Source organism: Phascolarctos cinereus, unplaced genomic scaffold (assembly GCF_003287225.1).
Source record: "Phascolarctos cinereus isolate Bilbo 61053 unplaced genomic scaffold, phaCin_HiC Scaffold_3;HRSCAF=262, whole genome shotgun sequence".
NCBI lineage: Eukaryota > Metazoa > Chordata > Mammalia > Diprotodontia > Phascolarctidae > Phascolarctos > Phascolarctos cinereus.
The window spans coordinates 195,055,953-195,078,806 of record NW_027555736.1 but is presented as its reverse complement, the minus strand read 5'-3'; the positions used below and the strand labels follow the sequence as shown (position 1 = coordinate 195,078,806).

Genomic DNA, 22,854 nt, shown 5'->3' with positions numbered 1-22,854 from the left:
CATTGCATAGTATAGATAAGTTATTATACTGTTGTGCTACAGTCCCCATATGTAACCTAGATTTTCTTAAGAATAGGATCTCTTAAAAAGAAAGAAAAAAGAAAAAGAAAAAAAAAGAATAGGATCTGTTGTGATTTTCAGTGTTTATAGTATACCATTAAATTATAGTTGCTTATATACAGCAAGGTACCAGAGAGTAGACAAATCTCATCTGTAGAGAAAATTGGGTACATATCAATAGCATCTAAGGATATTAAGAATGTACAATTGCAAGGATTTTTTTTCCTGAATAATTGTAACGTTGCTTTTAAACCCATAATTTAATTGCCTGGAACTTTTGACAATGTGTGTCATTTGGTGAGAATGCCAGGTGTATATTTTTAATATATTTGTTTATTGTTTATATGTTGTTTATTACATGTAATGTTTTTTTGTACTCCTGGAGTGCTTTTATGTATATGTCTTTTTAAAAAAAATTTCCTTTCTTACAGTGTGAAACCAAAAGAAAATTTAATGATCAACAAGAAGTAAAAATATAAATTGAAATTTTAATATATATTGAAATATCTTAATTAGTTTGACATACATTTGCTCTTAAAAATAATTTTTGTATATATTTGCATATAACCCCTGGCATTTGATATATCTGAATATTTAAATAATATGCATTATATACAAATAAATTTGAAAAATAGTATGACCTTATTACTCATGATACAAAAATAGTACGTTGCTTTGTCTTCTTACTAAATTAAATATATGTAAAGATGTTAATAATGATTTATTTCATTAGTTCATCATGTGTAATATTGTTTTAGTCCTTTCCCAGAAGTTGCAGAATCTGTTCAACAAGAACTAGAATCCTACAGAGCCCAGGAAGATGAAGTAAAGCGGCTTAAAAGCATTATGGTAAGATCCTGTTTGGTACATGAGAATACTTAGGAAGAAGGCTTCCAGAAGGAGAATGGTTTTATATATTTACATGAGCTCTTTCTGTGTAGCCAGAGTAAATATTCATCTCCTAAGATTTCATTTAGGCAAGTCATGTCACCTTGCTTGGCATCACTTTTGATTTCAACAAAAAAGAGCTAATAATTCTAATGTTGCTTACCTCACACTATAATTATAGGTAAGAAAACACATTGTAAACTTTAAGAACTATGCACAAAAGTGATCTTTTATTATTATGTGCCTATCTGGATAACTTTTATTATCTACCATTTTGTTTCACAAAAATAGATCAGATATCTTGCCCCTTTAGTATTATACAAACTGGTTTGGTTAGTCAGGTTCTTCCAAATGCAAGATATCACATTGTTCAATAAAACTAAGACCTTACTTCACTTGGACAATCAGTATTATAAGTTATAAATTGTATTATATGGTGCTTTTTACTGTTGAAGAAATAGTTTGACAGCAGCCATTAAAATTAATTAATAATGACAGCAATAATAATAGCTTTAAGACTAGCTATAATAATATAATGCTTTAAGGTTTACAAAACACTTTATGCAAATATCTCATTTAATCCTCACAGCAGCCCTAAGAGGTAGGTGCTATTATCATCATCATTTTACAGATGAGGAAACTGAGGCAGACATTAAGTGACTTGCCCAGGGTCATACAGCTAATAAGTGTCTGAGGCTCGATTTGAACTCAGGTCTTCCTGATTCCAGGTAGAGCACTCTATCCACTACACAAAGTAGGATTTATCGGAGGGTTGGGGTATTGGGGCCAAATGTACTATTTTGAGGGATCTATTAAATAAATTATCTTAGAAATTGAGTGTATAGGTATTGGGATTTTTTTAGTTAATGGTATGGTTTTATATTTCTTAGGGTTTAGAAGGAGAAGATGAAGGAGCTATAAGTATGCTTTCTGACAATACAGCCAAGCTAACCTCAGCTGTTAGGTAAGTGGATGACAAAATCTATTTTTATTCAGTTCAGTTTGAACAAAGTTACGATAATGGATGGTACTCCCAATAATAGTAAATCTTTGATGATAAAAAAAAACAAGTATTATATCTAACTTCAAAGAGCTGCTTTTGTACATTTTCAAGTTGATTTTGTTTCCCTTGTTGACTGTTTCATAGTGCTCTTTTGAAGACTGTAATATAATTTATATAAAGCCATTTATATACCTTAAGTATCATTGTATAAGTGCCATTTGTTTTTATGTTATTATGTGTAAGCACTTTGTTTTTGTTGATGTGGGTATACCCTTCACCACTCCAAACTGCAGCCCTTCTATATAAATGGTCTTGAAATGTTGCTGTTGTCCAGAAGATTAATCATCTGGCAGCTAGTCTAGTAATAGGCTTCTCAGAACTTAGCCTGGTGTTTGGAAAACATCACGTCATAGAATTGCATACATTCAGTGCTGTGATGGATTTCACATGCCATCTGACACTTTCTACTACAGTATTCACCGGTCCATGCCTTCCTTCTTGGTGTAGAACCTAGTAGTTCTTGTACTCCCCGGGCATGACAGTCAAGAAATCAGAATCACTTCCATGCTACAGTGAGGCATCCACGGCAAGACATTTTCTCTTAGTTGAGTAAATCCAAGCTATCTATATAGTCTAAATAATTAGATTATTACTACTACTACTAGTACTACTAGTACTACTACTACTACTACTGTGTTTCATGATATGAAAAAAATACCCCCTAAAAAGTACACTTTTAGTTTTGCTGTTGAGACAAAGGACTAAAATCCAGGCACAATAGTTTTAATTAGGAAGGGAAAATGAAGGTCAAGCTGTGGCCTAAACATGGAGAGGGCAGGCTTAACTGGTATTCTTCATATGTCATACAACCTAGAAAGAGAAGAGGGATAGGAAAAAAGCACCAAAGTTAAACCAATCCGAGTTTGAAATTCTACTTCCAACTTGCTCTGCCTTTGTTATTTTTTATCTCTGGCACTGTTATGTTGAAGAATAACCTTGGGGGGAGTACAGGGCAGCAAAGATACCTTGGACAATAAAAAATCTAATACAAGTACAAATATGTGGCATAAAGATGAGAAGAAAGGCTCTTTCAGAAACAAATCTTGCTAAAAGTATATTTCCAATTAAACAAAAAGATAATTATGAAAAGAAGCCCATGGATAAAATTTTGGGAAAAATTAGATTTTTGGTGATAAAAAAAGGAGACTATATAAATTTTCAGCTTTGGGTGCCATTATGCTAGGTGATTTAAAAAAATTCACAAATGCAGAAAAAAATATGTAAAAATTATGGTGAATAAAGGGCATTTCAAGAAAGAACTCAAACTTAAATGAAGCTGAATAATAAAATCCTAAAGAAAATGTGGGTCAAAGAACAAATTGTAAAATGTGTAATTTCAAACAATAAGAGAATGTACCACAGCTTGTGGGATGAAGCAAAAGCATTAGAGGAAAATTTATATCTCTAAATATTGTCTTTAGCCAGAGTGAGTTAACAGATCACTTAGTTGGTCATGCAACTAAAAGCACTAGAAAAGCAGCATTTTAAAAAATTAAATCAACTAAATGCAGAATGAGAATAGTAAAAATCAAGGAAGAGATCATCAGAATTGAAAATTTGTAAAAATTTAATTTGATAAATATAACTTTTTAAAAAATAGGATAGAAATACCATTAACTAATTTGATAGAAATAAAAGGTGAAAATGAAATTGTTATATTTAAAAAAGAAAATAGGAGAAGAGTAAATTATTAAAAACTTTTGCCCAATCATATTTCAGAAAAACTGATGAAGTAGAAGGAAAGGAGCCTGCCAGTGCTAGATCATAAGTTTATTACCATATTGTTATCAATATAACTGTTTGGTACTTGTTTAAAATGTAGAAAAGTTGATTATCAGGACAGATTAGGTAAATGGGATCCAAAGTAAAGAGCATATACTCATATATTATTCAGTAAACCCAAGGAGATGTACTATGGCAAGAATTCACTTGCAAAAGGAAAAGAAGAAAAGAATGTCAATAAAATTTTTGCAAAATACACAGAAGGCAAAAGCAGTTTCAGAAGGGGCCATCAACAAGGGGGTTTTAATTCTTTTGTGTTTAATATACATTTTTAAGAGGTATACACAACAAAAGTTCCTAGTTTCATATACAATCCACTTTTTCTATACTAAGAAATGCTCTTGTTATTTAATTTTCAGGTTAAAACATTTCTGGAAAAGAAGGAAAAAGTATATGTCTAGTACCTTGTTTTGGTTAAAATCTCCTAGTTTGAGAGGCAAAAGCTAAGATTCTGGAAATGCTGATGTTTAAGGCCAGGTTATTTTTTAGTTAAAGAGAAACATATATAGACTGACAGTTTTCATATTCAGAGGTTATAGTAGCTGTAAGGAAATATTCAGACTGCTATTTTGCTGTTCTCAATTCCATTGGAAGAAAAGCCCAGTTGTAATGTTTTATGGTGATATGTTATTTTCTTGGAAACACAAGGAATAAATTTCAGATTCTTTTACTCCTTTAGCTCTCTTCCAGAACTTCTTGAAAAGAAGAGGCTCATTGATCTTCACACTAATGTTGCCACTGCTGTTTTAGAACATATAAAGGTATAATTCAGTAAACCTTTCTTGTTCTATAAGTGTGCATTATATCCATCCACATTATTCCAGTGATGATAAACTGAAGAACTTTAAACTACTAGCAATGTAATTTTAAGACACCTTTTGCTAAAGTAGAATCTAAGATAGTCATTTCATAATATTAGTACACTCCATATTGTTTCTTGAGTTCTTCAGTTGCGGAGGAATGGGTTAACTTCACATCTTGTGATGTTTGTTTATGTTGCACATGTTGTTTAATTGATTCTTAAGTTAGCAAATTCTTAATAATTTTCCCTATGTCCATGGTTCCCTCATTTCAGTTTGTCATACATCAAATCTTAAGTACCTCACTGTTCATTTTTCTTTGGATAGGAAGTTTAAATTCAGTGAGCTCCATTTCATCATTGGCATTATAGCTTCTTTCCAGAACATTTAAACAAGCTTCACTTTTTTTTTTAAACAAGCCTGATCTCAGCTCCCTCCAAACTATTCCAGCCAGTGGAAGAAAAACAAAACCCTACTAACAGATATTTTTAGTTAAACAAAACAAATTCTTTGGTTCCCTCTCTTGGAGGTGTTTAAGCAGAGACTAGATAACCATTTATCAAGTATTTTGTAACGGGGTTCTTTTTCAGATATTGGTTCGACTAGATGGCTCCTAAAATTCCTCTCATTAAAATTCTGTGATACTATTTTTCTTCTGTCTTTACCATGCTAAACATCATTCTCCTTTAGATAGAAAATGGAAATAAAATGCAAGCTGAGTAATTTCCCCTCTCTGTCTTCCATTATTATCTTCCTTCGTATATCAAGCAGAAACTCGTATGTTTTCCTTGATCTTCCTCTCACTGCCTTTCCCTTTCCTAATAATTTTAATTAAAAAAAAACTATAAAAGCCTTCAATCTAATTTCCTTTTTATAATACTTTAGTACTTAAAATCTTAGCTCTTTGCATTTCAGAAAGTTGGAATAATATTGGAGAAGTGAACTAAGCTCAGTGACCTTTTGCTGTAGAGCACAGAAATCCCAAAATTCATTTGTGGATAAACAGCAAATCATGCTTGTAGGTTATTATTTGAAATTAATGGAAAGCAGTATATTAAACCCCCCCCTTTTTTTTTCCCTGAGGCAATTGGGGTTAAGTGACTTGCCCCTGATTACACAGCTAGAAAGTGTCAAGTGTCTGAGGCCAGGTTTGAACTCGAGTCCTCCTGACTCTAAGGCTGGAGTTGTATCCAAAATCCCTTTTTTTTCTTTTGCTAAAAATGAAATCATCCTGGAAATCAATTATCACACATATGTAAATACATACATATACATATACATATATATACACACTACCCACACATACATATTTATGTATATATGAAATTACCAAGTCCTTTAAATAGTGTGGCTACATTTCAGTATGTCTGTGACACAAAAGTACTTATTATTTGTATGCCAATAATTAAAGATAAGCTACTATTTGCTTAATTGCAGCCAGTTTTTCTGTCTGTGCTGTGTATATCTTAAAATTTGTCAAAATAAAAGCATTAAGTTTGATGGTGTTAATTGTGTGGTCAAAATTATCAATGAAGAATGAGTAATTTTTAAAAATTACGGAACATTTAGAATTTTATCAACCAGGTAGATTATATCCAGTATGCTTTTCTAATGTAATTTACTTTTTTCATGCTTATTTTGGAATAGACTCGAAAACTAGATGTGTATTTTGAGTATGAAGAAAAAATAATGAGCAAGACTACTTTGGACAAATCTCTCCTGGACATGATTTCCGACCCTGATGGTAAGTACCCCAAATCTAAGGCTGCTGTTAGCTCAAATCACCATTTAAAGTTTGAGCCTATTCTCAGTAGAAGTTCTATTTCTTCAGAACCAATCACGTTGTTAAGTTAATTAGGTAAGACATTTGCTGTTGTAAAACTATACCAGTGTTGTTTTGGGAGCTTTGGACAAGAACATGACTTTCATTTTTGTTTAATTGAAATCTTCTGTTTCTGTAGTACTTGAACATAGTGTACTAGTTTAAAATAATTTTTTTCTTCTCATACCTGGGAGTCTTGCTCTTTTTCAGTTAATTTTAGGAAATTTTGTGAAGAGTCTGTGAAGAAGTGAAATATTTTGTGAATTTTGGGGGTGAAATCATTTGACTAGATTTATTATCTCTTTCGTATTATATTAGTTGTCTCTTCAGTGTATGAGAGAAAGAGCATGAAAGTGCAATGGCCATTCCTGATTGGCTAGAGTATTTTCAGAGAAAATCCACAGGCTGAACCCTTGGTGCCTGGAGACTAGATGGAGCTGAGGTGGCCTGTCACATCCTGGAAGTATGAGATGCTATTTTTAAGGACTAGGACCAACATGAAGAAAGAGAAAAATTGAACTTCTGGTACACATTGCTAAGACCTTGAATTATCAGTCCGGAACTCATGAATGAGTCCCCAAGAACTAGCTAGTAATTAAAGTAGAGTGTTGTCCAGTTATATGTAATTTTTTGAGTTTGAGGAATATTTTTGTCCCTCATTTTATCTTTGCTGTTTTTTGCCTTATTACTTTGTAATTTAACTGTCTAATTTCACTGTGACCTGATAGCAAACAGGAGTTAAGTGAGGAGTTGATGAAGAATTTGTTTGCTTTTGGGGGATAAGAGCCTTTAGTATCAGGACAAGATTTTTAAGCTATGACCAGTTCAGATAATTGCACCCAAAAGTAACTTGCATGGGGCTTAATACAGTTTGAGGATTTAAACTGGTAAAGGTGATTGTTGTTCAGTTGGTTCAGCCTCTTCATGATTCCATTTGGGGTTTTCTTGGCAAAGAAACTGGAGTAGTTTGTCATTTCCTTCTCCATCTCATTTTACAGATGAGGAAACTGAGGCAAACAGGGTTAAGTGACTTGCCCAGGCTCACAGTTCTGTGAATGTCTGGCTAGATTTGAACTCAGGTCTTCCTGACTCCGGAACTGGTGCTCTATTCACTGTGCCGCCTAACTTTGTGACAATTCTAAATATGTCTTTACAAAATCTTTTATAATCAAAATTAGGACAATAAAACGCTTACATGTAAACTCAGTTCTTGTAAATTGAATTATATTCCAAATTTCTTGAGAAACTTGCTATTTAAAGGATTCTTTCAAAGTAAAGCATCTTTTTATAATGTAAATAGCCCCTTTATTTTTTCTGTAACGTAAATTGTCATTATAAATTAGGTTTTCTTACAGCAAGGCTTATATATATTTGACAATCTGTCTTTCTAATTATTGCCTTCACTTAGTGAATTATATCTTATGGAACTTATGAAAGGTTTTGGAATAAAATAAATGACAATCTTAAGTCCTCTCAGTAATGTGGAATTTTTTACTTAAAACTTATTATATGAAGTAATGTTTGGACACTGTTTTTCCAAAAATAGACAGAAGTGAGGTAAAGAACAGATTATTACAGTTTTTTGAAAAAGCATTTAAACTTTAGAAATCTCAGACTACATTTACTACTCAGACTGCAAAAAGCTAGAATTTTTAAAAAAAATATTGTAATCCTAAATATTTTGAGGTTGGGCATTTTTTCCGGCAAAATATGAAATTGTAATCGATTATTCTGTCCTCAGGATAATCTTTCACTTTATGTACCAGGATACTATAGTGATCGATTTGGAAGTGATAAAGATATCTAATCAAACCCTCTTACTTTACAACAGAAATTTGAGTCACATAGACATGAAGTGACCTACCCAAGGTCACATTGGTAGTAAAGAGCAAAGCCAGGATTCCAGCCCAGGTCTTTGGAATCTGAATCCCAAGCCTCTTTCCTCTGTACCATGCTCTCTTAAGTGGCAGAGGAGGCCCCTGATAACCAGCTATCAATGTGGTCCCCAAAACCAGAGTACTTACATTTGTGAGTTTGCCGTTTACTTCCCCTTTAATTTTGAGGATTCTTTGTCCTTTTTTTTAAAATACAAATTTATTTATTTTTAGTTTTCAACATTCACTTCCACAGTTTTTTGAGTTCCAAATTGCTCACCCCTCCCCTCACCCCAAGATGGCATGCATTCTGAATACCTCTTCCCCTGGTCTGCCTTCTCTTATCCCCTTCTCCTTCTATTTTCCTGTAGAGCAGGATAGACTTCTGTTCCCCATTTCCTGTATTATTTCCCAGTTGCATGTGAAAACATTTTTTTAAAACGTGTTTTTAAAACTTTGAGTTCCAAATTTTCTCCCTTCCTCCCTCCCCACCCACCCTCATTGAAAAGGCAAGCAACTCAATATAGGTTGTACATATAACACTACCATAGTAGACATGTTGTGAAAAACTAACTCTATTTCCCTTAATCCTGTCCTGCCCCCCCCATTTATTCTATTCTTTCTTTTGACCCTGTCCCTCCTCAGAAGTATTTGCTTCTGATTACCCTCTTTCCCAATCTGCCCTCCTCTCTATCATCCCCCTGCTCTCTTGTCCCCTTCTCCCCCTATTTTCCTGTAGGGTAAGACAGATTTCCATACCCAATTGAATGTGTATGTTATTCTCTCCTTAAGCCAAATCCTATGAGAATAAGATTCCCTCATTCCCTCTCACCTTCCCCTGTTTCCCCTCCACTGTGAGAGACTTTTCTTTTCTGTTTTTTTTTTGTGAGATAATTTACCCCATTCTACCTCTCCCTTTCTTCTCCGAGTATCATCCTCTCTCATCCCTTAATTTTATTCTCCAGATATGACCCCTTAATCTTCAACTCACCCTGTGCCCTCTATCTATCTATCTATCTATACATACATATAATTTTTTTCCTTCAACCACCCTAATACTGACAAAGTTCTCATGAGTTACAAATATCTTTCCATGCAGGAAATGTAAACAGTTCAATCTTAATAAGTCTCTTATGATTTCTCTTTCCTGTTTACCTCTTCATGTTCCACTTGAGTCCTGTATTTGAAAGTCAAATTTTCTGTTCAGCTCTGGTCTTTTCATCAGGAATGCTTGAAAGTCCTCTATTTCACTGAATGACCATTTTTTCCCCTGAAGGATTATACTCAGTTTTGCTGGGTAGGTGATTCTTGGTTGTAATCCTATCTCCTTTGCCCTCCGGAATATTATATTCCATGCCCTGTGGTCCTTTAATGTAGAAGCTGCTAAATCTTGTGTTATCCTGATTGTGTTTCCACAGTACTTGAATTGTTTCCTTCTGGCAGCTTGTAATATTTTCTCCTTGACCTGGGAACTCTGGAATTTGGCTACAATATTCCTAGGAGTTTTCCTTTGGGGATCTCTTTCAGGAGGAGATCTGTGGATTCTTTCAATTTCTATTTTGCCCTCTGGTTCTAAAATCAGGGCAGTTTTCCTTGATAATTTCTTGAAAGATGATGTCTAGGCTCTTTTTTTGATCATGGCTTTCAGATAGTCCAATAATTTTTAAATTCTCTCTCCTGGATCTATTTTCCAGGTCAGTTGTTTTTCCAATGAGATATTTCACATTGTTTTCTAATTTTTCATTCTTTTGGATTTGTTTTACAGTGTCTTGATTTCTCATAAAGTCACTAGCTTCCAATTGCTCTATTCTAATTTTTAAGGAAGTATTTTCTTCAGTAATCTTTTGGACTTCCTTTTCCATTTGGCCAATTTTTCTTTTTAGGGCATTTTTCTCCTCATTGGCTTTTTGGACCTCTTTTGCCATTTGGGTTAGGCTATTTTTTAAGGTGTTATTTTCTTCAGTATTTTTTTGGGTCTCCTTTAGCAAGCTGTTGACTTGTTTTTCATGATTTTCTTGCATCAGTCTTGTTTCTCTTCCCAGTTTTTCCTCTACTTCCCTTACTTGCTTCTCAGAATCCCTTTTGAGCTCTTCCAAGGCCTGAGACTGATTCATATTTTTCTTGGAGGCTTTGGATGTAGGAGCTTTGACTTTGTTGTCTTCTTCTGGTTGTATATTTTGATCTTCTTTGTCACCAAAGTAAGATAATATAGTCTGACTCTTTTTGCGCTGCTTGCTCATGATCCCGGCCAATTACTTGAGTTTTAAACTCTTTGTTAAGGTAAGAGTCTGCTTCCAATGTGGAGAGTGTACTGTCCCAAGCTTCAGGGGTTTGTATAGCTGTTTTCAGAGATGCTTGTAGGGACCTTTAAATTTTCAGTTCTTGCAAGGTGGTATGATAAGGGGCGAGGTGTTTACTCCTTTCCTGGCCTGTGACCACAAGTACTCCTTTCTGTCCTGTAACTGTGAGGAGGGGTTCCTCTCTACAGCCACTACAAGCTCCACCACGCCAGCGTTCCTCCTCACCCCAGCACCACCACCCAGAACTGTGACCCAGATCCACACACGGGCAAAGAAGAGATTCCTGCCTCAGCACTGGGAAAGAGATCCCTGCAATCCCTGTCTTATCAGCCACTGGATTCCCCCTCAGTCTGTGGGAAGCTTGGGAAGCAGCTGCCCCCCCCCCCCCAGCCATGCTCTTGGGGAATGGAGCTGAAACCGCACCTTCCTCTCTGAGCACCGACAGAAACAGACTTTTCCCACTGACCTTCTAAGTTGTCTTCGGCAGTTGTGGATCAAGGAGTCTGGAAACCTCCACAGCTGCCCGTGATTCAGTTATCTGAGGCCTGCTCCAGGTTTGCTGTAGCCTGCGCACCCACGCTGCGCTCCCAGCCCGGCGCGATACACCTTTCTGATCAATCTTCCAGGTTGTCTTGGGCTGGAAATTTGTTTCACTCTGTCTTTTTGTGGGTTCTGCTGCTTCAGAATTTGTTTAGAGCCGTTTTTTATGAGTATTTGGAGGGGTTTGGGGGAGAGCTCAAGCAAATCACTGCTTTCACTCTGCCATGTTGGCTCCGCCCCTCCTGAGGTCTGAGGTTTCTTCTTAAAGTTAACCCCTAACGCTTAACATTACACCCTAGGAGTTATTTCAGAGGCTCTCAGTATTCTCTAGCAAAAGAATCTATCACCCCAATAGGAATTAGCCCTTATAGTCAGAACTGTGGCAGTCAAAAAATTATTTTCATTCTATAAAGTGGCTTAGATGATTATATAATAACTCAAAAATCGCCTCAGGAGACAACGAGGGGATATATAGACAGTATAATACTTCAGTGAATGAATTGCTTGTGCTAAGTCCCAGCTTACATGTGAGCCCTGTGGCCCTTCAGCCCTACCTGCCCCCACCACTGTAGTGGTTGCTGTCGCCTCCAGCTTCTCTGTTTTTATTGTATCTGGTTTGGGAGATATGTCTCTAATATCATATTATAGCCATAGAGTTTGTCTGCTTAAGAACAGACATGGGGGATTTTTTTCACTTTGGTATCCTCAGTGCCAGCACAGCACGTTGGACAGAATAAGTGCTTAAAGATAACAGTTTTGGACTTGAGTACAAGAGGCTTGAGTTCAAATTTTGACACTGATACTTTGTAGCTGTTTGAACATAACTCACTTTTAACACGCTGAGCTTTAGTTTCTGCATCTCCAGAATTGGGGTTTATTGTGAAGAAAGTGCTTCTTTGTGTTGCTTAAAGCCCTGTGTAAATGGGAACTATAATTATTGAATTGAATGGCTAGTTTTATGGATATACACACATATGTGCACATACACTTTGTCCGTATTTTCATATATGTCCTTGTGCTTAGTAGTTTTCAAATGTTTGAATATTTGATAGGGAAAGATTTTTTAAAAAGCATGCTACTTAATGTTAGCAGTTAATGTGAAAGTTTCATTAATCACTGACAACAGATACATTTGGAGAGAGCATCTGTTTTTCCATATGTAATATGTACTCAAAGAAAAGAATTCACAGGACTAATAGGTGTCCTGGGAGGTTTTCTATCATTGACCTTTTCTATCAGGAGTGTGGGCAGATTTTCTTCCATTGACCTTTTCTATCAGAGGTGTGGGTCAGATTAGATGACTTTTTTGGCGTGTATTTAATTTTTAAAATAAAATTGTTTAAAATTTTCAGTTCCAAATTCCTTCCTTCCTTGAGAAAGGCAAGAAAAACAAAACCCTTTACAAATATGTATAGTAGCGCAAAACAGAATACTTCAGTAGCCATGGGAAGAGAGAGAATATGCTTCAAATTATACTCTTGAGTTCAACAGCTGTCCATATTGCATGTTTCAACATAAGTCCTTGGAATTGTGATTGGTTGTTGTGTTGATAAGAATTACTGAGTCTTTCACGGTTGATTATCTTTACAGTATTGCTGTTACTGTATAAATTGTTTTCCTGGTTCTGCTTATTTCATTTTGAATCAGTTCATACAAGTCATCCTAGGTTTTTCTGAATCTATCCCCGTCATCATTTCTTACAGCACAATAGTATTCCATCACATTCATATACCGTAACTTATTTAACCATTTCCCAATTTATGAGTTTCCTCTCAATTTTTAATTCTTTGCTACCACACAGAGAACTGCTATAGATATTTTTGTATATATGGGTCCTTTTCTTATTGCTTGAATCACTTTGGGATTTAGATCTATTAATGGTATTACTGGGGTGTCTTGTTTATAGGAGTTTATTGAGTAGGGAAGATGTGATGTGATCAAACTTTAGGAAGATCATTTTGGTGGCTGAATGGAGGATGGATTAGAGTGGGGAAGGATTTGAGGCAAGCAGAACCTCCCATAGGCTATTGTAGTAATCCAGCTGTGAGGTGATGAGGGCCTGCCGCAGAGTAATGGCAGTGTCATAGGGAAGGGGACATACTCAAAAGATGTTGCAAAGGTGAAATTGACAGGCCTTGGCAACAGACTAGATTGGGAGGTTGAGAGATAGTGAAAAGTGAAGGATACCTAAACTGCAAGCCTGAGAGACTGGGAGTATAGTTTTGCCCTCTACGTGAATGGGGAAGGTGGGATAATGAAAAGGATGTAAGGAAAGAGATAAAGAATTCTGTTTTGGACATTTTGAGTTTAAGATGTCTGCTGGACACCTAGTTCAGGATGTCTGAAAGACAGTTGGAGAGATGCAAGATGGGAAGTCAGCAGAGAGGTCACGTTAGGGCAGGTCAATTTGAGAAATCTTCAGCATAGAGATGGTAATTAATGTCTTGGGAGTTGATGAGTATAGTGGGAGAAGAGAAGACGGCCAAGGACAGAAGCCTATTGGAAATCTACAATTAGATGACACAATGTGGAAGAGGATCTAGCAAAAAAAAGAGACTAAGTAAAAATAGGTAGGGAGAGAGAACATTAAGAAGGAGAAGGTGATCAACAGTTTCATAAGCTCAGAGAAGTTAAGGAGGATGAGGATTGAGAAAAGGCGGTTGGATTTGGCAACTAAAAGATTGTTCCTAAGTTCGAGAGAGAAGTTTCAGTGGAATAATGAGGTCAGAACCTAGAGTGTAAGGGTTAAGAAGAGAGTAGTGAGAGGAAGGAAAGTGGAAGCACCTTTTGTAGATGTCCTTTTCAAGGAGTTTAGCCACAAAGGGCAAGAGAAATAATAGGAGAATAGGTAGAGGGGATGGAAGGATCAAGTGAGGGATTTTCAATGATAGGGTATGAGCATATTTGTAGACAGTAGGGAAGGAGCCAGTAAACAAAGAGAAACTGAAAATAAGTGATAGAATGGGAATTACAGAAAGGGCAGTATTTTGGAGAAGACAGGATGGAATGGGATCTCTTAACCTGAAAAATGATCTAAGTGTGAGTAGTTTGTGCTAAGGTATTGAACTTTTCTGTTCCCCATTAAAGGAAATGAAAGGAAGCATCCATTGAAGGCCCTTTAAGTTTTAAAAAGCATAACAAAAGGATCTTTAAATTTTAAATTGGTAGAAGAAAATTTTACCCACCAAAATTAACTCCAAAATGAATAGTGCACTGGAATTTACATTTATCTAATTAAATTCTTTTTTAATTTAATGGTGTATATATATATATAAGGTCAGTAGACTTTTCTTGTATTGTGAATCAAAGAGAATTTAGTCCTTGCACACAAAAATGCTGTTTCATGCTGGAAAAAATATTTTAATACATTTTATTAATATTGTATGTGTATATATGTAGTATGTTTTGTATATGTGTATGTATACATATACAGAGAGAGCAAAAGAGGATGAGCAAGCAAGCCAGCACACATGAAAACTGTATAATCCCAGTAGTATTGTAAACCATTGGATTCTTCTTTTACAAAAGACCTCTTTTTTTAAAAATTTTTTTTAAAAATTTATTAATTTATTTTGATTTATCAACAATCACTTCCATATGCTTTTAAGTTGAAAATTTTTCTTCCCCTTCTTCCCCCCATCCTCCCCAAGACGACGCACAATCTGATATAGGCTTTACATTTACATTCCTGTTAAACATATTTTCACATTAGTGAAGTTGTGAGTAAAAATTAAAACCAATAGGAAGAACCATCAGAAAGATGAAACAAAACTCAACAGAAGGTAAAAATAAGTGATAGCGATTCAACTTCCATAGTTCCTTCTTTGGATTTGGACAGCATTATCCATCCCGAGGTCTCTGGAGATGTCTAAGATCCTTATAGTGCTGAGAAGGGTTCAGTTAAGCAATATTAGTCATCGCATAACGTGGCTGTTATTGTGTACAAAGTCCTCTTGGTTCTGCTCACTTCACTCAGCATCAGACCATATAGGTCTTTCCAGGTTTTTCTGAAGTCAGCCTGTTCATCATTTCTTATAGCACGATAGTATTCCATTACATTCATATACCACAACTTGCTCAGCCATTCCCCAATTGATGGGCATCCTCTCAATTTCCAATTAAAGACCTCTTCTTGATATTTAGTGCTCTAGACCTCTTTTCAGCCAAATGCTTTAGAAATATCTGGTATTTGGAAAATAACTCGGGGACTACGTATGAAACAGCTTTTGAGTTGTGATGCTTAAAAAAAGTAAAATGTGAAGTATTAACATAGAATCAACAATTCCCATGTTAGGGATAAGTGAACAAGACTTTGCTTGACTGTTGATTTTGTTAGTGCCTTCTTAGTTTGAAGCCTTCACTTATTTCTTTGTTGCTAGAGCAGAGGCAAAGCCCAATCAATAAACTTTCAGGGAGCAAATTAGAACCTTGGTAAGAACCTCTTCCTAACAAAAAAAGAGGTGCTGTCATCATTCAGCTATATTTTCCTAGAATAAAATTAGAAATAACAAAGTACATACTGCCCAAATTTTGACTTTTTAATTGTTCTCACCACTACAAAGACCAAAAAAAATGCATAATGTGAATATAGAACATTAAGTATCTTATTCAGGCTGATTTGTTTTCCAGTTGCCTGCTGAGCTTGTCAGACCAAATATTTCTTTGGTTCCCAAATGGCTTTTGATCTTGTTATTACACGTATTTATTTTTATAATTATGATGAAATTAGGAACTGTAGTCGTAGGATATCCTAACCAGTAGCCTAAATAGTACTGCCAATGTAACAGTAGGATACAGGGCATAGCATCTTTTCTGACAGAATTTTGAACTAAAAAAGGAGAAGGTTCATTTTGAGAAAATCCTTATTATTTATTTCATCTCAGCTTGACTTTGGAAGCTTTTATAAAGTTGTGATGGAAGCTTGTTCATTGGACTAAAGTCAGGAATGTAGATTTCTGTCCTTAAATCTTACAGAAATTGTTAGCCCAAAGACATTTTAGAAAGTGTCCCCTGAGAAATAACCTGTGCTTCTACTATCATTTTGTTAACTTAAGAGAATAAAGTTCTCTTTCAACTAAAAAAATGCATTTTGTATGTGTGTTCTGAAGCTTAACCTTTAAGATCCACTGAAAGTTGCTCTATAGATGTAATAGACTTTTCATTTAAACATTTTGTAGCTTCCTCCAATAAAGGTATCCTACTGTGATGTCTTATGCCATGAAGGTGACCATGGGCTTCTTGACAGTATTGGTAGCATAGCGGAAGCTCTGGCAGATCCTCTCAAGCTGGAAAAGTTTCAAGGTTTAATCTTAGCAGTGAACATGTCAGGAGAGGCATTTAAAGTCAATAATTTGGCTTAACGGTTTAGTTATATGTATCAGAAATTATTTGCTATACGTGTTGACTCAGAAATTATCCTGGTGTGGGATATTTTCCACAGAAAAGTATATTTTATTTAGTTTTTGATGAGTGGAAAATTAAATGCCTCTTCAAGTTGGTCTTAAATTCTTTTTATAGAAGGGGATTTTTTATGGTAGAGAGTTGTTTGAGGGGAACAGGATGGGGTAATAGAGATTCTTATAGGCTTCTTGTAGTGTAAATCCTTCTTCATGGTGACTTCAAAAAGTACTTTGTTTCCTAAGATGCCTAGGCAAAATGAATCTTTAAATGTGTGATTAAATCACACTACCTCATCCATATTACATCCACTTTGGTGAGTGTTCTTAAATTTTTTAGAGTAAGAATTTTATCCCAAGTTTCATCTTATTTTTTTAGATTTGAACCTGATGTCTATGGCAAATGTCTTCAGTTGCAGACTGTGCAGAACACTGAATTCTGTAGTCTTTTCCTTCCTTTTCCACAGTGAATTTATGATTCACATAATTGGGGAAAATAAAGCTAACTTCATAGTAAATCTCATCACAAAGCATATTTGCTGTGAGTTCCCTTTTCTCTGCTCCTCATCTCACGTGGCCTAGATGCCTTCTGCCACAGGATCCCTCTTCACCTCTGTCTTGTATAGTGAAGCAGCCATTCTCCTTACCAAACCAGCCCCTCTATAATCCCATTTTAACTTCTAGCAGATTGTTCACTCTATCTTACCCACTCTCACTTATCTTCATTTTCTCCCTGTCTACTTGCTGTTTCTCGTCTGCCCACAAACATGCCTCCCCCATCCTCAGAAAACCCTTATTTGATCCCTCTACCCCCTCTATTCATACATCTCCTACTTTTTGTTGCCATACTATTTGAGAAGCCCATCTACAATATGGGCCTCCACTTCTTATCTTCTCACTCTTTTCTGTCTCTAAAATTGCTAATGATCTCTTAATTGCCAAATCTAATGACCTTTTCTCCTACCTCTCTGACACCACTTCTCAGACTCCTTTGCTGAATCTTAATCGAGGTCACACCCATTAACCTTCAGTATCCTACAGGGTTTTGTCTTGATCCCTCTTCTCACTCAGTAGTATTTCATTTGCTGATCTCAGTTCCCCATGGATTCCATTAACATCCCTGTGCTGATGATTCTCAGATCTACTTTTCCAGCCCCAGCCTCTCTTGCCAGTCTCCACACTCCCATCTGTAACTGCACAGTAGACATCTTGAACTGGATGTCCAGTAGACATCTTAAGCTCAATGTGTCCAAAGCTGAACTCATTATCTTTCCCCCCAAAAAAATCCTTCTTCCCTTCCTAACTTTAATAATACTATTTGAGGGCACCACCATCCCAGGACCACAACCCTAGGGTCATCGTCTACTTTACTTTCTCACCCTGCGTATCTGTTCAGATATCAAGGCCTCTCAGTTGTGTCTTTGTAACATTTCTTATGTGCAGCCCCTTCTCTCCTGTCATACTGCTACTACTTAGATGCAGGCCCTCATCTATTCATGCCTGGACTATTGCAACAGCTACTGATTGGTCTGCCTACCTCAAGTCTTCACTGTAGTCCATCTTCAACTTAGCTATCAAGGCAGTTTTCTTAAAGCACAAGCCTAGCCATGACACTACCCCAACTCAGTAAATTCCAGTGGTTTCCTCTAACCTCAAGGACTAAATATAAAACCCTGTTTGGTGTTCAAATACCTTCATAATCTAGCCCCTCTTCCCCCACTTCCACCCCCCATTCTTCTTACACACATACCATTCTCTCTGCTCCCCCTTTTCCCCTTAGTCCTCTTCCCCTCCCCCTTCTCGTCCTCTGTCTCCCCATCTCTCTCCCTCTCCCTCTCTCTCTCCCTTTCCTTCTTCCTCTGCCTCTTCCTCTTCTTCTCCACTTCCTCAATCCAATGGCCCTGGCTTCCTTGGTTTTCCTAAAACAAGACACTCCGTCTCCCAACTCTGAGCATTTTCTCTGGCTAACTCACATGCCTAGAATGTTTTCCCTCCTCATCTACCTTCTTCCCTGGCTTCCTTCAAATCCCAGCTAAAATTTTTGCCTTTCCTTTCCCTTTTTAAAGCCTATCCCTTAATTTTAAGCCTTTTCCTCTTAATTTTAGTGCCTTCCTTCTGTTAATGAGTTTCCATTTGTCACATATTTAGCTTGCTTGTACATGGTTGTTTGCATGTTGTTTCCCCCATTAGACTGTGAACTCCTTGACAGCAGGCACTGTCTTTTGCTTTTCTTTGTGTCCCCAGTGTTTAACACAGTGCCTGACACATAGTAGGCACTCCATAAATTTTTACTGATTAACTGGCATTAACATTTTTTTTCTTTTATGCTGTGTGCTTTAATAGCACTCCGCAGATTTAGGCTGAAAAATGAAAACTCTTGTCTCCTCTCTGAAGAAAGTAAGCACATTAAATCATTTTTCCTTCAAGTAGCAACAAGTTAGAAGAAAATACCTCATCTAGATTCTAAAAGAATAGTATAGTTCTTTCACCTGTGGAACTTCTCATTTTCCTTTTTTCTTTTACAGACTTCATTCACACTAGTCAGTCAATCCTTTCTTTCTTCCTACTTTTCCAGATTTCATTTCCCATTCCCACAACATACGTTTCCTATCATACAATTTATATTGATTCCATCATTTAAAATTCCTCTCTATCTCACTGCCCCATTCTATCATAACAAATCACTAGATTCAAAATAAAAATTAATTTAAAGAGAAGTGATTGTTTTATCAATATCATAGTTAAAGCCCTTATAGGGAGAAGTGTAAATAGATTTCTGATTTTAAGTTTCCCTTCTTTATATCGGCTTTATTTTATTTAAGATTTTTTTTCTAAGATGATTTTTTTCCCCTATAAAGACAAGACTTCCTTTCTCTAGTGATCTTGCTGTTTTACTACGTCTTAGTATTTTAATGTCAGTTAACTTTAGATCCTGTTTATAAAAATTTGAATGTTAAGATTAGATACTTTTTGAATTTGAAGTACATTTTTATCCTAGATAGAGAAATGACTCATCGTAGTGTTGGAAGGAAGTTAGAATTATGATCTTTCCACCTCCTGACAAAAACCACACATAAAATTCACATAATGAATTTAGTGACAGGAAAAGGTTTTCAGAGTTTTAAAGATATGTAAAAGAGTAACAGGTATCAAATGTATCAAATCAACAACACATGTTATTTGGCATTTCCAAGAGATTGGAGAAAGGACTAAATAAGAATGTAGCTAATTATCAACAGATAATGAATTCTAATTCTCAAATACTTATTAACTAAGAGACTAGTGTCTAGTTAAACTTTATTATTCCTTGCATTATACATGGGTACATTTACTTACAGATTCACATTTTATTGTTGTTCTGTCATTTAGTCATGTCTGACTCTTCATGGCCCCAAGGACCACATTGTCCCTGGGGTTTTCTTGAAACTTCTATTTACCTACTTTAAAAACTTCTTTTCCTCAAAACAATTTCCTTCTCTACTGGATTAAGGCAAACAGAGATTAAATGACTTGCCCAGGGTGTTGTTTGGTTTTGTCCAAATCTTTGTGACCCCATTAGGGGGTCACAAAACCAACTAGATAACCCTAAATGGAGTTATGAAGAGTTGGACATCAGTGAAATGATTGAATAACAAAATTGGTCACTCTGGAGGAGGTCCCAGCATGTCTTACAAATTTGCTGCTGACATCAGTCTAGCTCCCTTGGGGCTAGGATATCACCAAGATAAGATGCCTGGTTTGATGAAACTTCAGAAGATGTTCTCAGCCTCCAAACCCTTCTGAAGGATTCTCACATAGGTGTCTACCTTCACATGACCATGGAGATAGCTGTTTTCACTGACACACCAGTGGCCCTGGTTGCCAAGAAACAGTGGTCTTGCTGCAGTATTTCTCTAAATAGGATGATGGTAAGGACATCTCCAATCTAGCCATCAATGTGAATGGTTCTTTCACCAAGAGCAAGCTTTGACAACCTATACCACTACCATGAGTCCCTCATTGATGGCCTCAGCTGCTTCACAAATGTGATCATGGACTAAGTGGCTGTGGTTCTGTGCTGTGGTGATGTGTGCAAAGGTTATGCTCCAGCCGTTGCAACTTTGGAATCCTATTCATCATTACAGGCATCAATTACATCAGCATGTTACATAATATCATACTTCAGGCCTCTGTGGAGGGCTACAAAAACAGAAGCATCTTTGTCATCAACACAGGCTTACATAGATAACCACTTTGGACAAACACTTTAATGTGGAAATATATGTGAAGTGGCTAAATGAAAATGCAGTTGTGTTGAACATGAAAACTTGCATGCACTGCTAAGGTGCACTGAAGAATGAGTGGTGGATCATTAAGACAATGAAAAAACAGTCTCAGTATTTGGGCATGCCACTATCAATACTGAGGCCCAGTCAGCCTAAAGGCTCCAAGTGACCAGTTGCATGTTTGTGCCAGCCCTGCACAGAGTAATAAATGGCCCCTGGGTTTGGTTAAAATAATAATAATAATAATAATAATAATAATAATAATAATAATAAAAAATCAATTTGTAAAGCTTAGAAGATAACTATCCAGACTCCAGAGATTTCCTCTTTATTGGATACTTTAAGCTCTGCTGGATTTGGATTTAGCCATTTGAGATTTAACATTTAATATAAATTGAATAGTAAATGTCTTTGAGTGCCTGTATCAACTTTGGCTAGTTAAACAAACAAAATACGTTCAACTTTTAGTAGCATAAAGAACTGAATAAAATTTAACTCAAGGACATAATTTTGCTTCTAGCCCAAATGTCTTGTTTCTCTCATAGGGGCACAAAAGAAACTTGTGGTGGAAAAAAAAAATTGGTAGTTTACCTCAAAAAGTTAGGGCTGTCACCTATATGTAGATATATACACATAGGCATATCTGAATACCTATTTCTTTTGCGTTCTAGTAAAAAAAAAATAAATTATTTACATCAAAATAGTCAATTAGAAGTTTTGGGGTTTTTGCCGTTTACTAATCAGGTGTCTTCTTGTCTTACCCATTTTGAAATTTTGGTACCAAATTTATTGCTCCATCCAAATTTGTAAGGCTTAAGAAATAAAATAGAAAGCTTCATGCTTCTTCCAGAAGAAGAATGTGACAGACAGATATTAAGAAAATTCTTTCAGATGTGTGTATTTGATGCCAAAGAAGGGATAAAGAAAGACATGAGTACATGAGAAGTCACATTGCAATGGCTCTACATCTTCTCCCTAGTATTTTGTTATTGCAATAATGATGGTTGTCTGGGGACACGAGGAACATGTGCCCACATGCCGAGGGAGAGTGAAGAGGCAGGGGAGGAGCACAGAGCTCATCTGAAGATGAAGGTTTGAGGCACGGCCCTGCTGCCATCCATGGAACCATGGGACCCTTGTTTAACCTTTCTGAGCTTCATTTTTCTCATTTCTAAAACTGGAATGATAGTACTCATGCTCTGTACGTTACAAGTGGTGAGTGGTAAGATTGCGCACATCTTAAAGCACCGCGTCAGCGTGAGGCGTTATTGGTAATTCTCAGTGCTGTTTTGTCATTTTAAAGAGGTGGTCTGGAATCAGTATGATTGCTTGTTTTGTTTAAGAAAGTTTGGAATTGGCCCTGTCATTTGTTCTTGTTTTGTCATTTTCTTGTCATACTCAAGAGGCAAAAAGGTCTTATCTTTTTTTTTTCTTAGTTGTTGATGGTTCATCATCCATCACCTATGAAAGGAAGTCTCTTTTTCCTTATCCTACAATAAAATAGATAGTCTGCATTCTTACTAATTGAAGGATGTACTTTGTGGTAATAATACTGAAGTGGTAAGGAATAAAGTTGTCATTCGTTTGGTAGAATTGTCTTAAGTTAATCCCATTTTAATTTAGATAGAAGGTAGTCAGAAATTGTCTAACTGATGATTTTAATTTTAACTCGGTAAGGTTTTTCTAGATCAGTTATACCTGGAGCCATTATTTCTTCTGTTCTGTTTACAAATACTTGGAATTTTTCTTTTTATCTATAAATTTTACGTTCAGGTTAACGTATGCAGCTATCTATTACAACATGGTGGTAGGTATATATGAGTTTTTTTTTTTAACAAAATCCATGCTTTTCCTACACAGCAGGAACTCCAGAAGATAAAATGAGACTGTTCCTTATCTATTACATAAGCGCACAACAAGCTCCCTCTGAGGTATGTTCTTTGTATTTATTTTGAAAAAATCCTGTTTGAAGAGTAACTGCTGCCAGCTGGAGTTTCATAAAAAGAATAAAAGTCACTCTAACCAACTATCTATTTCATTCCTTTCATTAAAAGAAAAACAGTT

At 35.9% G+C, this 22,854-nt stretch overlaps 1 protein-coding gene across 5 annotated transcripts in view; it reads left to right on the top strand.

The window, feature by feature from the left end:
- Nucleotides 1-22,854, top strand: part of SCFD1 (sec1 family domain containing 1) — a 110,808-nt gene that overhangs the window by 54,847 nt on the left and 33,107 nt on the right. For all 5 annotated transcript variants that reach the window (XM_021004259.2, XM_021004261.2, XM_021004262.2 and 2 more), the window contains 5 exons: nt 819-909; nt 1,839-1,912; nt 4,473-4,554; nt 6,241-6,337; nt 22,651-22,721. In XM_021004259.2, the coding sequence (XP_020859918.1) occupies nt 819-909; nt 1,839-1,912; nt 4,473-4,554; nt 6,241-6,337; nt 22,651-22,721 (415 nt within the window). The remainder of the gene's footprint in view (nt 1-818; nt 910-1,838; nt 1,913-4,472; nt 4,555-6,240; nt 6,338-22,650; nt 22,722-22,854) is intronic.